Source organism: Podarcis filfolensis (assembly GCF_964270895.1).
Source record: "Podarcis filfolensis genome assembly, chromosome: 1".
Taxonomy (NCBI): domain Eukaryota; kingdom Metazoa; phylum Chordata; class Lepidosauria; order Squamata; family Lacertidae; genus Podarcis; species Podarcis filfolensis.
In genome coordinates this window covers 3,537,119-3,553,610 of record NC_139604.1, presented here as the reverse complement: position 1 = coordinate 3,553,610, position 16,492 = coordinate 3,537,119, and the positions used below count along the sequence as shown (strand labels likewise).

Sequence of the window (16,492 nt, the reverse complement as noted above, 5' to 3'; positions counted from 1 at the left end):
AGAGCAAAAGCCCATTTAATACAGCATTCTGGTTCAGACTGTGGTCAGCTGTTAGCTGTTTTTGTGAAGCTCCGAGTAACTGGCCTTCAGAAGTATATTTCCTCTGAACAAGGAGGTTCCATTCCATGGTTAATAACCATTGCTAAATTTATTCTGTTAGTCCTGAGAAGCCACTAAATTTAGCAAGCGTCAGACAGCAGCCATTATGGCAGAAAGGGAAAGGTCCGATTCTGTGCCAGCTGTGCATTGCTGTTGCGTTCACCATCACCCCAGTCGCCAAGCCGTGTGAGATTCCGGGGTCCAGGCGCGGACTCTGGCTCATGTTTCCTTCCAGTTCGATCTTGCGCGGTGCAAATTAAAGCCCGGATTGGGAGCAGCGCCCGAGAGAGATGCGCGTGAGCCTGGAGACGGTCGCGTCCGTCAGCCTCTCCGGTTTCCCCCGGGAGGTGGCAGCCGCGAGAGCGCGCGCGGCCGCGGCCAGCAGGAGCCGGTGCTCACGCGCCTGGCCGAGCGCGAAGGGGATTTGGGCGAGCATGCAGCGGGCAGGGCTGCGCGCTCGGGCGCGGAGGAGCTGAGCGCGGCTCTCGCGGGCGCTGGGTGGGGGTCTCCGCCGCTCTTCCATGGGGCTGAGCGACTGGCTGGAGGCTTGGTGCTGCTGCTGCGGCTGCCTGCGAGGACGATGCCCGGGCGACGCGGCGCTTCCAGAGAAGGAGCCCCTGGTCAGGTAAGGGGGCGGGAAGGGGGCAACGGGTTGCGCCGCCGCCGCCGAGCCGCCATCCTCCAAGCATTTGCTTCACGCCAGCCGAGGCTGCCGGGGGCGCATTGGCCAAGTGGTCCCTGCCTGTCCGGCGATGAGGCTCTCGGCTTCCCTGCGCGACCCGGCGCAGTGGCCGACGCGCGCCTCTCGCTCTCCTCAATTGCTGCGCCGCGGAGGGGGCTCCACCTGGTCAGCATCCTCTTTCAGGTACCGCCGAGAAGCCTGCAAACGCGGCTGGAAGCAGCCGTCCTCCCCGGAATGTATACCGCCTCTGAACGCGGAGCTTCTGTGGAGCTGCCATGCATGTTTCCAGATGGAGGTCTATTATGGAGTCGTTGTACAAGTTTTTGTACCATCCACATGACGTTTTCAAAACGCCAGCCTGTACTTGTTTACTTCCGGATTTCCTTTTAGTGTGCCATATCCATTAAGTAAAAAACTGGTGTGCATTTTAGTGCATTTTTAAAGTGCACACTTTGGCTTCTGTCATTACATGGCTACTTTTGTTTGCTCCTCATCCGAGCATACCCATGTCATTTTGTTTCCAGCTCCCCAAGCAATATTAGCACCGATTGGCACATGCTGAAGTCATGTTCAAATTTCAACAACCAGAAGAATTCAATAACATTTGAATTGTTGAGCTGGATGGGCATTGCTTGCTTGAGTCTTCTGTTTGCATCTTTGCCATCTTCCTGGGGTGTTCTGCTAACTGCTTATGATGCACATGGGCATAGCCAGGATTTTTGTTGGGGGCAGGCCTTTTGTTGGGGGGGGGGCAGAACCTCAGTTAGCTATGTATTTTTATTAATTGGTGGAGCAGCTGCCCCTCCCTGTCCCCCCTTGGCTACACCCGTGATGCATGTTGATGATCTGTTGGGTGTCTGCTGGAGAGACTATCCTTGCTTGTAATGCCTATTCAGCTAGCCTTAGAAACACCTTTGTACGAGAAGTGAAGTTGAAATGATTTTTAAAATGATGCATGAAAGTGGAATTAAGGGCTGGAAAATGGAGCTCCCTTTGGAATCTGCCCTAGTTTGCTCTGGTTTGTGGAATGACTGGCACACTACTGCCACCAAGCCACTATGCTCCTGGGCCCAGTTTCACTGAGGTGGTAAACCTGTGTTTGGGCGATAGGGGATACACAGAGGTAAATGCTTCCAAACAATAATAAAATTGGCTAGTTTGGAGTGGGATGAGGGCTAGCATGTTTTTATACGGTGAGCCAAATTGTATTTTGTTCTTGCTATTCCATTTATCAGATTAGTTGTGAGAACATGGTGCAATTTGCCTGGCTAACTTGGCTGGACGCTACAGACAACTTGATCCCCACAGCCATTACAAACAGCTGTGATGAGCAACCTGTTTGTAGCCATCCTCAATGGATGGAGGTTATTGGTATACACTCTGGGGTTTTGATTTGTGTGTGGGTAACTGTGTATGGAATAGTTCAGCAGCCAAGCTCCAGTAAAAAAGAATTTTGTACTTTTATGATAAATGTACAGAATTTGGTATACACAAAAGGCACCCGATGAAGCTAAAATTAAGATCCTTTCTAATCTCAAATTCAAATTAGTGGCCATTGTTTTTATCCCAGATTTGGGATATACCGGCAGCTTCCTCACTTGGGCTGAATTCCTAAATGCATTGACCAGGAATTTAGGGTCTTGATTCACTGGGGCTTCAGACATACACAGGAGTACACAGTCTTGGTGCTGAGGACTCAGAAAGTCTATGTGTGATTACTGCAGAACATAACTTGAGGCACTGCTTGTGTGAACAAAGCTGATGTCAAGAAAGCATACCACAATGAAAAATGATCAGAACTAGAATCATCTTGTGCATATCTGTTCAGGGTGTGATTAATTTTTTTTCCAAGAAAGCTTAGAACGGCAGTGTACAACCTTTCTAACTCTAGATAATGTTTATCATGCTATTAGCCTGATTCTTGATTTTATTTAGACTTCCAAGTAAGTAAGGCTAGAATTGTAGATTTTGTGGGAATTACTTGTAGCAAACATTTTTTAATAGTGAGGTTCTTTTCTCCTCCAGTTTGTAACTGGAATCCTGTATTTTGTTTTATGTTTTAACTTGATTGCTTTTGCTTTGTTTTTGAAGTGTGCGCATTTCTGTCTTGTGGCCTGTGGGTGAAGGGTACACTGTAAATACTTTCAATAAAATGACAATTGCTCAGTATAAAACAGTGTTGAGACCTAAAGTAGTAATTGCCCGTGGCTCCATTTGGGCAACATGTCAAACCATGAACAGTGCTGACTCTATTTCAGAACCCAAGGCAGGACTCGAGCAAACACAGTAACTTTAGAGCGTTTGATCTGCTTTCTCTTTCTATCAGAACTCAACACTTTCTAGGCCCCCCTCCCTTGTTCATGGCCTGGCATCCTAAGGAGACAGTGTGACGGTCACAGCTTGTGGACAGGACATCAAACCGTAGTTAAGGTTCCTTAACTGTAGCATGCATGACATGTTATCTGAATAGAGTGTATGAGATGTTTGTTGCTAGGATTGTCATTCATAGTAATTTTAATCCAAGCTTTGGTATGGTATTTATAATACTTATAGCCTACCTTTCCCCCACAAGTGCAACTCAAGAGTGCATAGGCTTTCCAAACATTCTCTCCTCCGTCCACTAACGAGACACAGTTTTGTTACTTCCAGCAAAGTAACTACATCATGTGTTTCCCAACCTGGGACTTGTAGCAGCTTGTGAGCAGGAGTGTTTGAAACTAGCTAGGCATGTTTTGTGACTGGCACAGATCCAATTGCGACCATGTGGAGATTTCTGGGTGCTAGCTTGGCGACTGACGTCTCTGGCTGGCCTCTCCAGCTTTCTTAAGCCGGTAAGCAGAAGAGCTTATATACGACATTTATATCCCACCTTTTTGTTCAGGGAGTACATGGTTCACCCCCTTCCATAGTTAATCTCTACAACAACCTGGCAAGGTAGGCTAAGAGGCTATGACTGGCCCAAGGTCATTCAGTGAGATTCCTGACTGAGCGGGGATTTGAACCCTGATCTCCCAGGGCCTAGTCTGACACTCTAACCACTACGCCACACTGGCTCCCTAGAGTTCACTTAGAGAAGGATCTGAACTCTTTTCCTTGAAACTTGAATTTCTTTTATTCTGGATTATTTTATTTGATGTTTTAATGTGTTGTAAAGTGAAAGTAATAATAATAAAATCTCATGTAAAAAAAGGAGCCTAGATATTCCGTTGTGCCCATAACCGGGGTTTAAGGTGCCGTTTGGCAATTATCACTGGACTGAGCAATGTATGTGCCACAATTCTTCTCTAACCAAGGAAGTTTACTGCCAAGAGGCAGAACTTGACAACCCACTCTCCTGCTTGCTGTACAGGATGAAACATGAGCTTATGCTGGGCCTGCTCCTATTTGTGCCCATAGACAGCAGCTCTGTCTTTTCACAGTGTGGGGTTGTAAATTAAAGCCCTTTGTGAGGCTCAAAGGATATTTGTGCTTTTGGCCAATAATATTCCTGGTTGGTTTGCCAGGGTGGGTGGGTATGTTGCTGCTTTTTTCAGGCAGGAGTTATTGGTACTTTAATGGTGTTTTTGGAAGAAGGCACTAACAAAATGGAAAGTAACTTGACACTGTGTTGTGGGTTATTTTTTTCATATTATGAAATTGTGCGGCTTTCACAAGTATGAGTAATACATATTTCTACGATCTCATGCCCCACACCCAAGTGCTATTTGTTCATTCATGTACAGTGGTACCTGAGGTTAAGTACTTAATTCGTTCCAGAGGTCCATTCTTAACCTGAAACTGTTCTTAACCTGAAGCACCACTTTAGTTAATGGGGCCTCCTGCTGCTGCCGTGCCGCCGGAGCCCGATTTCTGTTCTCATCCTGAAGCAAAGTGCTTAACCCGAGGTACTATTTCTGGGTTAGCAGAGTCTGTAACTGCGTATGTAACCTGAAGCATATGTAACCCAAGGTACTACTGTAATTCTGTCACTGATTTCTAATGTTCATAGCTTGCCACTTCTTAAACAATAGGCCTCAAATGCCAACTCATTTGGATAAATCCTTCATAGCTTGTGGATTAATGGTGTCCTTTTAGTAAGTGAGCATATGTATGTGCAGTGCAAGCAGTGGCCATTTTGTGTGTGTGTGTGTGTGTGTGTGTGTGTGTGTGTGTGTGTTTCCATTCCTGGCCCCTTTGCACATTGGCGGAGTTCGTATAAGTGCCCACTCCCCGTTCCGAGTCCTAAAGGACTTGCCGATCGCAGGTCAATTGGACACACCTAAAATGGTCACTGCTTGTTTTGAAGTGTTGCCATATGTGTACAGCACAGTAACATTTATATCCCACTCTCTTTTTGTTTGCATAAGATTGACCAGTCATCATTGACATATATGTAGCAGGTGGCAAACTGTTGGCTACGAGCCGAGTAAGAAAAACCATACAAACCATCTGTGATGCCTGTTAGATATGTGCAGTTATTACACCTGGGATTTATTTTTATTTTTTAAAATAATTTTTATTAATTTTCAATTAATAACATTCCAATTGGTAGCAAATCAAATCTTGCAACATCATAATACAAACAATAAAGCCAATTATACATTCCAAATTAAAAATTTGCAGAGGGCTTCCCATGTTCTGGCTGTCGGGAGAAAGTTCTTTCACTTGTTCCTGCTTTCTTCTCTCTTACACCTGGGATTTATTCTCCCCCCCCCCCCCCGTGCCTACAGAAGTACTTCATGTGCAGGGAATTTGTTTGAAAATGATCATAAGATTTAATGGTCTTGCAATTCCTCTGTTCGTCTTGTTTTGCATGGTAACTGATGCCTTGCAGAAGAATCTAAAGGATTTACCTGCCTGCAATGCCCTGCGCTGCTGATGCTCATGGTTTGAGTGTGATGTGTTGTGAGTATAGCTCTGAGCTCTTCCCTTCTCCAGCCCATTAGCACTGTGGCAGACAAAAGAAGCTGCAGTATTCATACAGGAACATCTGCTCTATAAATTTTAGAGTATGCTGTGCAAAATCTCTTAATTTGCACATGTTGCAGTTTGTTTTAGGGAAGTCTTCCTAGTTGATGTAATAGATTTGTAATAGAATATCTTTCCTTAGTAGGGCTTTAAAACTATCAGTGTGAGCTAACTAATCATGACCTTACAAAGGAAATTATGTAGAGGAATTGTAATTTACTATTATAACTAGTGGGGTTTGCAAACTGGGCACACATTACTGAATGTTGATACAAAACAGCCTCCAAGCAAGCACATTTGTTTGCAGGGTCATCACACAAACATTTTAAAATGGTACTTGAATATAATGTTTATAGGGTAAGTAAATGTTTATAGGGTAAGTAAATGGAATAAAGTGGTGATGGTAACGTCTTTCCCACCTCTTCCTAAGAGTTAGGCTGCAGCATTTAATTGATATGAACTTTTAATATTACTACTCATAACAATAATATTCTTTCCTATGTGAGTGTATAGTAGTACCTGCTGCAATAGAAATCTGATTTTTTTTTGTCAAGCCTTTGCTTTATTCATATGAACCGTTATGCAGATTCGGTTAAATCCTAGAAATCTGTACTAAAGCTCATGATTAATTAAACTAGGATTTCCTTGATCACATAACTGTCCTATTTAGAACCTGTGTGGGGCAAAATATTTCTGCACCTTATTCATCCTTGTGCTTTACTAGTGGGTAGACAGGCTTCTTTCATTCCCACTTTAGGCCTCTTAAGTGAGTCCTGGTGAGATGGGATTAGTATAATTGGCTTTTTAAAGAAATGTGAACTAGAGAAAACGTTCCTGCTTAATTGAAGTGGCCCATTAAAGAATAACTGTTTCATGGCCTTTATCCAACTATATTCTGGTGTTTTTGGTGGTGAATTTGTCGTGGCAGTGCACCTAGATGAATTGTTTAGCGTTTAATTGAGGTTCTGTAAGTGGTATGTACTAATCCAAACCCATTATTTCTAAAGGCATGTCAATACCTTACTCTGAAAATACAGTTCTCTGTTATTTTATATTCTCCAAGTGGATACTAATGGAAATTACTCACGCTTCTAATTGCATAATTTATTTTAAAAAGCAACAGAGTGAAACATAAATTCACAACAGCTGTCAGTGAAAGGTTTGCTGTTCAGGGTGTGCCAAATGATTTCCATTTTCTACTATTCTCTATAACAGGCATAGGCAACCTCGGCCCTCCAGATGTTTTGGGACTACAACTCCCATGATCCCTAGCTAACAGGACCAGTGGTCAGGGATGATGGGAATTGTAGTCCCAAAACATCTGGAGGGCTGAGGTTGAGGAAGCCTGCTCTATAAACAAGTCCATATTTTGTAGGGAGTCCTAAATGGACTGGCAGAGCAAAGCAACTCATCAGAGAAGAAGTGTTGTCTAAAGGCAAAAACTTTTCATTTTCTTTTTGTAAACATAACTTACTACAACATTATGAAACTCTGATACCTATTCTTTTGATGAAGCATACCTAAAGCATACAGGGAGAAAATGTGTAGCAGGCAGTGTCCGCTTTGGTCCTGTAAAGCCCCAGGTTACATTAACACAATCATCAGCTGTGACTGAGACGTTGGGGCCGAACTAGAAGCGACACAGAAGATTATTGAACAGGGTCTCCCTCTTTATAAATGTCTTTAAAAGGAACATTTTAAAGACATTTAAAGAGCTGGGAGTCAGGAGTTGGATTGGAACCATGGTCCAGGGGCGGATTTATCATGTTTCTATCATGCTTTTAATATTCTGTTGGGAGCCGCCCAATTTTTTATTTTTTATTATTATTATTATTATTATTATTATTATTATTATTAAACTCTTCTCCCACCACTGGCCTGATTAAAATGGCTGAAGTTACTGTTCGCCCTGTAGGGGAAAACGTATTGGCACTTTAAAGTCTTCCCCCTGGATGGTGAATGGTGATACGGAAAATCCTGGATGTGGACTTCCAGCTCGTTGGGGTCCGTCCTCCTGAAACCAGCCATCTCAAGGGGGCTTGAAAACTGTCTGCTCCTAGATTGTGGTTTGTTTCACTCCAAACTCTGTTAACCCAAGGTTTGCTATTAGCCTACCAATCATGACCAAAACAGACCATAATCCCCAGTTTGGATGTGACAGTAAGCCAGAGATCGCAGTTTGGTCCTCCTGCTTGCTGATCTCCTCCAGAGATCGCTGTTTGTTCTCCCCCAGAGGAGAGGAGCAAAGCAAGGCATGCTCCTGAAACCAGCCAGTTCAAGGGGGCTTGAAAACATTACACTGCCAGAAATAAACAAAACCAAATGTAAAGGTTGCAGGTTTGCAGCAAAATCCCTTTGGATGGAGAGAGTAAGTGTGTGTTTTGTATAAGATACAAAAGTCAGTTTTAAAGATCTGCGATTCACTTAGACTTAGCACTTTCTGTTTCCTCATTTTATAAGCTGCTTTAGTTTGCTAATCTTAATTAGGCCCGGGCGATACATCAATATATTGCCCAGGGCCGGTGTGAGGTATGACTGTGGAGTGACTGTGGTGGCAGCTTCACTCAGCGGTATATCGGTATATTGCGAGTGAAACTGCCGCCGCTCCAGAGTCCCTCTGCTACCAGCGCACTGAGGAAAAAACAAGCTGCAGCCGGCGCTGGAGGCAGAAGGACTCAGGAGCGGCGGCAGTTTCACCCGCGATATACCGCTGATTGAAGCCATCATACCACTCTGCCATCATACTGGCACAGAGGGAGATACAAGATGCATCAATGAGGCACGATACGACTTGTTCCTCTCCCTGCTTCTTTAAACTGCTTGGCTGGCCTTGCCTCAGTCAAGCAGTTTTACAGGGCTGGAGGCAGGGTGGAGCTCCATTAAAAGGCTCCCACCCTCCAGCCGAGGGAGCCCCATCCTTCTCCAGCTTGCGTGCAAGCAGAAGGACTGAAGCTGATCAGCTGGGGAGCTGCCTTGGCACGAAGTCAGACGGGCTACCTCCTTCTCCCTGGAAAAAGAGGTAGCCTGCCCGTTGGCTACCGTCGCGAGGGTGCCTTCGCTTGGGAGGGTGGGCTACATCCCCCTGTCCCTCCAGCTCATACGCAAGATGAATGGACGTGGGGCTTCCTCAGCTGGGGGCAGGGAGAGCCTTCTCGGACCCGGCTGAGAAGCGCACAGAAGCCCCACATTCCTCTGGCTCATGTGGCTTGTTCAGGGGGCAGGAGCCCCCCAGCTGTGCAGTGCAAGTTCCCTCCAGGCCAAGCACTGGGCACAAGCTGTGTCGTCCCCACGAAAGCACCTCGGCTCCCTCGAGAGCAGTGGCAGTTCCACCCTGGCGCCTCAAGGGGCTGGGGGTGATGCATTGTGGTATATCACCAGACCCCACAATGTTTGGCTGGTGATACATTGTGATGTTGAAAACCTGAGATCACCCTAGTCTTAATTTTGTACACTTTGGCTTTGAGGACTGTGTTTCTTCTGTTTGGTATAGCAGTTTGCACACGGTTAGTGCAAGCAAGCAAGCAAAAAATTGGTGAGTGAACGCTTCTCATTTCAGTATTGAAGAAGAAGTTGCTCTAGTGCATTTTCTCTTTGCCTTGGCTCTCTTTGTTTTTCACAAAGTGAGCTCCTGATTTGGATTGGGTTGCAGTGTAGGGGAGAAAGTTCAACAGCCTCTCCACCCTGCTCAAGTACTGTTTTCCTGCCATCAGCTTGGAGCACTTAGCCTTTCTGCAACCTGCTTTAGGCAATCTGAAAAGAAGCCAGAGATTTAAAGAACCTTGTGGGAGATGTGATCACATCTGTCCTGTTGTCTCATTTAGTTTGGCCTTCACTGAGGGAAGAAATCTGTTTCTGGGCTGAACCACTTCACAGGGGAAATGGCTGGGGGAGAGGTGGTTTGGTCTAGCCTTTGCTTTACAACTTGCAGAGAATCACTCTCAACCCTAATCCCACCTCATATCCTCTGGGCTTCTCTCAACTAAAAATCAAAGTGTTGGCAGAGAAGAGTTAGAATTAAGTTTTCTTGGCTTTGTGAGCTTCCCAGAGATCTCCTGCCATGGAGTAGCCATATAAAGGGAGAATAAAATAAAAAATAAATCTTGGCTCTGCTGTGTAATGTGTGGTTTCTAACATAGGACGGGCCCTGCTTAATCATCCATAACCTCTAAGCAGCATACATAGATTCTAAAATGTTTCTTAGAAATACAGTACTGATAAAGCCAAGCATTAAAAGCAAGTTAATCTAAAAATGCATTAAAATATAAGTTAAATCAGTTGTTTAAAATATACATAAAATAGTAAAACCACATACTAAAATTGCAAGCTAGAAGTGATATAATTGTAAGCTAGAAGTGATATAAAATATAAGTGTAAAATAGTAGTGATGCTGGCAATTCATATGATTTACATCATTATTTCAAAGCTGCATTGCTAACAGAGCTTCCATTTCTTTGTTTCTTGTATTTCAGTAATAACAATCCTTATGCTTCATTTGGAACAACTCAGGCATGGGATGAAGAGAAAAACTTGTGGAGTGCCCCTCATGACATCTCCCACACAGAAGCGGATGATGACCGGATATTGTACAACTTAATTGTGGTTAGAGACAAATTGGACAAAGATTCTGAGGTAAGTCCTGTATGCGGACACTGAATAACTGCTCAAGGTATGCTGAGAGTGAATGATTATGGTTATGATTTTAAAAAACAAAAAACATGCCCTTATTGTTAACCTGATGGTTGCTGTTAGTTCTATTAACTTGATCCAGAAATCTTGAACATAGTTTTTTTTAATGTTAATTTGCACATATCTCTTCAGCAAGAGAAAACACAGCTGGAAAAAAAAATTAAGCACCTAATTAGATTAAGCAAAAGAGTTGCTTAGGAATTTCTAATATAGGGTTGCCATATTTTGAAGAGCAGATCAGACTGCAGATCAGACTTTTAACCCAACATACGGCAACCCTAGTATGTGTCTGTCTTTATGTGTATCTATGCACTCATATCAAAGGGATGGAGGTGGCGCTGTGGGTTAAACCACAGAGCCTAGGACTTGCCGATCAGAAGGTCGGCGGTTCGAATCCCTGCAACGGGGTGAGCTCCCGTTGCTCGGTCCCTGCTCCTGCCAACCTAGCAGTTCAAAAGCACGTCAAAGTGCAAGTAGATAAATAAGTACCGCTGTGGCGGGAAGGTAAACAGCGTTTCCGTGTACTGCTCTGGTTTGCCAGAAGTGGCTTAGTCATGCTGGCCACATGACCCGGAAGCTGTACGCCGGCTCCCTTGGCCAATAAAGCGAGATGAGCACTGCAACCCCAGAGTCGGCCACGACTGGACCCAACAGTCAGGGGTCCCTTTAACTTTACCTTTATGCACTCATATAAGGGAGAGGGAGAAGGGGAGGGGAGGGTCAGTGTAGAGGGAAGAACAGAATGAGAGGATAGATGAAGATCAAAATGAAAAGAAAAAGGAAGGGGGAAGGGAAGAATTGAATGAGGGTAAAGAGTGCAAGAGTAGGAGTAAGGATTTGGAGGTAAAAATCAGAGTTCAAGACAGAATCAAGTTAAAAATGGGAGGTGATGTTAAAAAAATCAAAATGTAAAGATTTCCCCCATCTTTCTTTGGAGTTAAAAGTGCAAAATCAAGGTGCAAATTAAGGTTTGACAGAAGGAACCAAAAAATGAAAGTTAAAAGGTTCAAATGGGGGAGAGCCAGGGGAGCCCAGCGTGAGAGCCAAAGAGACCACTTGGAGCCCCCTGTTCCCCAACAACCTCTGCCCTGGATCACCCTGGGCCAGAGGCCTGTGGAGCTGAGCAAAGAAACTCACCCCGCTCCGGAGCTGAAGAAAGAATGCGGCGGTGCCCCCCATGCGAGCATCCCTCAACGGCCACCGCTGCCATTGCCGCCACCACAGGAGGAAGGCAGGAAGGGCCTGGGAGAGCCAAGGAGGCCATTCGCAGCCTGATCAAGGCCTGACCCCGAACCAACCTCATGGGCCAGGGAGCCGCACGCCAGGGATCATCCTGGGAGGAAGTGCACACTGCGCGAGCCTTTTCCCTTCCAGCGGAGGGGTGCCGGCAGCAGCCAGTGATGGTTACATTAAGCAGCGGTGGAGATGATTGGGTTACCCAATTCAGCTCTTGCCTTGTTATCATTAGACCTAAATTTAAACAATAACTTTAAATGCAGAGACTTAGTATTTTTTCTGTTATCAGCAGCCCAATTAACAATAGTCAGATACTGGAAACAATCTATAGAAATTCCTTTTGCAATCTGGGTAAATAATATTTGGAATGTGGCACTATCATGCGCCTTACTCGCCACAGAGGGGTAATTAAAGGCACTTCAAGAATAGACACTTTTGGTGAGACTTGGCTTCCATTCCTTTCGTTTATAAATGAGACAAAAGGTACTTTTATTCCACCCACAATACAAGAATCTCTGTGGAGAGGATGCTTGAATTGATAATGCATAAATAAACATATTGCTTGTGTACTGTGTGCTACGTATGAAACTTAATAAGAATGTACCACTGGACAAGTTACTGTTGTTCTTGTATTTACATGAAAACCAATAAAAATTATTTGGAACAAAAAAAAAAAGTGGCCTTTGTTTTGATTCCCCCCAAAAAACACTAAAATCTAGGGTGGGATTCAAGAGGGTGACCAAGATGTTCAAGGGTGTGGAAACCAAGCCTTATGAGGAACAGTTGAAGAAGCTGGGTATGTTTAGCCTGGAAAAGAGGAAAGAGCCTTGAGAGGAAATATGATAGCCATCTTCAGATATCTCAAGAGCTGTCACATGGAAAGTGGAGAAAGCTTGCTTTCTCCTGCTCCAGAGGGTGGGACCCGAACCAATGGCATCTAGTTACAAGAAAGGAGAGTCTGACTAAACATCAGGAAGAGATGTTCGACAGTGAAACAGACTCCCAGGAGAGGTCCTGGACATTCCTTCCTTAGAGGTTTTTAAACAGAGGGTGGATTGTTAGAGCTAGTTTAGATTCCTGCATTGCAGGGGGTTAGGCTAGATGACCATCAGGGTCCCTTACGACTCTGATTCCACAATAACTAGTAAGTCCCATCAGTGAAATGGTGCAAGAGCTTGTGCAACGGGTCTTCCCTTATCCCCCCCCATATGCCCCCAAAATTGACTTGGAAAGAGGTTCAGGAGAACCCTTGTAGCAGCGTGCAGCTGGGGGATTGCTTGCCCCAGTAGAATGGTTGCCTTGGAGTGGTGTTCAATGCATCCTTTAGAGCACACATGAATGACACGGGCTGATGTTAAGTGGGGCCAAAATGGATCAGGCATCTTAGTCTAGACAGGGAAGTTGTAAATTGTGTTCCAGAAAAATGACTTCTGATTCTGTTAGCTTGTTGTAAGCTTCTTTATCTTACAAAAGGCTTGTAATTTATTGTATTAATATTTTAAAATACAACAGTGTTTGAGTGTATTATTGTCTTGATTGAAGTCCCCAACCATGCCCAAGAGATGAGTGACGGAAAACATGGATCAAATATCGAGTCTCCTAAGCTATTCAAAAGAAATGTATTGACGGGAGTGTTGGAAAATGTTAATTTGCATGTACAAGCATGTCATACTGCTAGATGCTGGCAAGATCTCCAGAAATAGATTTCTGGATATAGATGATGGCTTATAAAAATGCCTAATACTACTTTTCTAGAAACAGAGGTGCCGGAACTCACCATGAACGCCTCCCTTGTTCTCTTCTAATGGCAATGGCACCCGCCTGAGAGGTTCTGGAACTGAGTTCTGGTGAATTCCGAATGAAAAAAGCCCTGCATATGCCAAACACACTTCTGCTTTTCTTGCCTCATTCCCCCAGGGAAAACCCACACTTTACCACTGAATACAAACATCAGTTGGGTTTTCCATGGACTGATGTTTGCTAGATTTAGCAGTAAAGAGCGAGTTTTCCTGGGGAAAGCAGCAGGGAAAACAGCTCAGACCCCTGCTTTCTAGGCACGGGACCAGGAGAAGTGTGGATGAGCCTTAAAGGCAGTGCTGTTGAGCTTGCTCAGATAAAAGAATGAAAGCAAGGAACTGAATCAGCAAAGATGTTTACAAAGGATTTCCTGGAATAGAAGTCACGAAACCTCCTTTCCTGTTTCCAGAAATGGCTCCATAATCCCCTCTGTCATTATAGTGTCAACATGGGCAAATAAATCCCTCTTTACGTAGAAGAAATAAGACTTAAGATACTTCCAGATTAGTGAGTGATCTTGGAAAGTAAAAGTCCAGCAAAGTAAGTGTGTGTGTCTCGCTTGAAGGAGCTCAGAGGAGGTTGAAGGAGTAGACTAGGAGAGCAGCAAGCTCATATACAATGACTTTCATCTTGAGTAAAGAGCAAAATCACTTTTCCCACTTCTTTAAAGAGGACTTGGTCCTCTGTGACAAGCAGTGGTTTTAGATGGGAACTACAACGGCATGTGACTGGACGTAATCCTCTTAGTGTTGTTACATTCCAGCTCTCCGCATGGGTTTAGTATAAGCTGGTAGCCTTTCAGATTCAGAGGATAGGTTTGAGATGTTAGGAAGTGATGGTGTCAGTTTTCCTGGTGAAGGCTAATGCTTGACTGTTAATCCTGCAGCTCCGTGGATCCTGGATCTTCCATTTATGTGGGACTGAGGCTTAGAATTGCAGTGATATAAATGTTTATTTCCTGCAAGTATACCCTAACAATAGAGTGACTGAAAATGTGTGTGGTGGGTATTATTCAAGTCTATCTTTCTCACATATAATCTACCATATTATTCTGTGTATAAGCCTAGGTTTTCCCCCTAAAAAATAATGTCAGAAATTAGGGGGCGTCGTATACACGGGTCCATCTCCCCCCCCCATTTTCTTAAATCTGAGTCCCCAAAAACAGGGGGCATCTTATACATGGGGGCATCTTATAGATGGAAAAATACAGCAGTTCTCTGTGTAGGAAACTTTATGTACCTTTATGAGAACTAAGCCCTGAGTTAACTATTTTGGGGGTTCCTTTTGTCTATATGTGAATGAAAGGGGTTCAGCAGCTAGAATAAGCAGCCACGAAGTTTTGGGAACCTTGCCTTATATACAAAAGTGCTTCCATTTCATAGTGTTTGGATTTCTCTCTCTCTAGAGCAGGGGTAGTCAATCTTTTTATACCTACCGCCCACTAAGGCATCTTTCTTGATGGTAGTTTCCTTACCGCCCCCCAGTGCTCGATGGAAGGAGGATTCAGCTTGTGCCGTAGAACCCCCTACTGCCCACCTAGAATCCTGAAACGCCCACCAGTGGGCGGTAGGGACCAGGTTGACAACCCCTGGTCTAAAGAATAGAAGACAGAAGTTTGTGCAAAATTGTAGACATACTGACCGAAGGTAACCTTCAATATACTTTCATGTTCCAAGCCACAAGACTGAAAAAGTGAAAGAAAAATCTGTCCGCATGTTGCTTTCACTTCTAGGTTTGCATCTCAGTTTGATTCCTGTAATGACTTGGGGAAAGTACCACTGTGCTGCTATGTAATCGATTTCCACTAAAACAAAAACCTGTTCCTCATTTAACATTTATTCTTTTCATAACAAAATGAATGCATATAATTTTCTTTTTCTGATTTCTGACTGTTGGAATCTTGCAATGAACAGCTGCAACTTGATTTAAGTACATTTAATAAACATTTTATTTTGAAAATCCAGTTTCATGGCAGTTTTCAGTGTGCAAAGTGCTTGTTGATCCCCACAACAATCCCCACAAACGAAAAAACCTGCTGGATTGCTCAGTTGGTTAGAACGTGGTCCTGATAACATCAAAATCTCAGATTCGATCCTCATATTCCTGCATTACGGGGGGTTGGACTAGATGATTCGCAGGGTCCCTTTCAGTCCTGTGATTTATGGTTTTGAACTGCAGTGGTTAATAAACTGTATGTCTGTGACTCAGATAATTATGTTTGTTGAACTTCACAAGGCCAGTGAAGTGAGAGGCAGCCGAAAGTAGGATTGCAGGCAGAAATTTCAACAATATTAATTTTAAAATGCTCTCAATAAAACATGTATTGCACATATCTAAGTAAGAAGGTGGGTTACTTCATGTTTCAAAATAACTCCTGACTGCTTTCTTTTATTCTACAACATCACAGTCTTTCCCTTTCCCTATTGAGAAGATGGAAGTGTATCTGTCAACTGCTTTCAGGGAGATAATGACATTGGAAAATAAAAGAAAATAATCTGAAGAAGTGTGCATGCACACGAAAGCTCATACCAAGAACTAACTTAGTTGGTCTTTAAGGTGCTACTGGAAGGAAAAAAAAAAATTGTTTTGACTATGGCAGACCAACCAATTACCTATCTGTAATTGGAAAATAAAGTAACCCAAGGACTTGTTAGAGAACTGTGAAAGGCTTTGACACTTGGGTAAATCAGCCACATCTTAAGCAAACATGAACTTTTTCTTTGAGCCACAGCACAGTACACCAACACAAGGGAAAGAGAACCTAGACCCCAATTATTTAGCCTACGTTCTTTGAAAGAAATCCAAATTTGGTGTCCCAATTATTGAAGGATGTATTCAGTGCTGGTGGTGACCTTTCGAGAAGAATGCTACGAAAGCTAAGCTTCACGGCACAATGAAGCTGCTCTGCTGGACTGTCACATCCAGCAGTACAAAAGAAGCCAACCTCTTAGTGAGAGAGGAACAGAACATTTGGAGAACAATTATGTACGGTCTGTTGGCATGATGTGTATTTAAGCTTTTGGTTTTGTGTTTAATTTGGCTTCC

The 16,492-nt window shown here is 43.9% G+C and overlaps 1 protein-coding gene across 1 annotated transcript in view; it reads left to right on the top strand.

Annotated features, from left to right (window-relative positions):
* The first annotated feature begins 452 nt into the window (after nucleotides 1–452).
* The window catches only part of MREG (melanoregulin), a 32,045-nt gene continuing 16,005 nt past the window's right edge, over nucleotides 453–16,492 (top strand). The window contains exons 1-2 of the mRNA XM_083573194.1: nucleotides 453–724; nucleotides 10,198–10,357. Coding sequence (XP_083429320.1) covers nucleotides 621–724; nucleotides 10,198–10,357 — 264 coding nt within the window. The 5' untranslated portion in view covers nucleotides 453–620. The remainder of the gene's footprint in view (nucleotides 725–10,197; nucleotides 10,358–16,492) is intronic.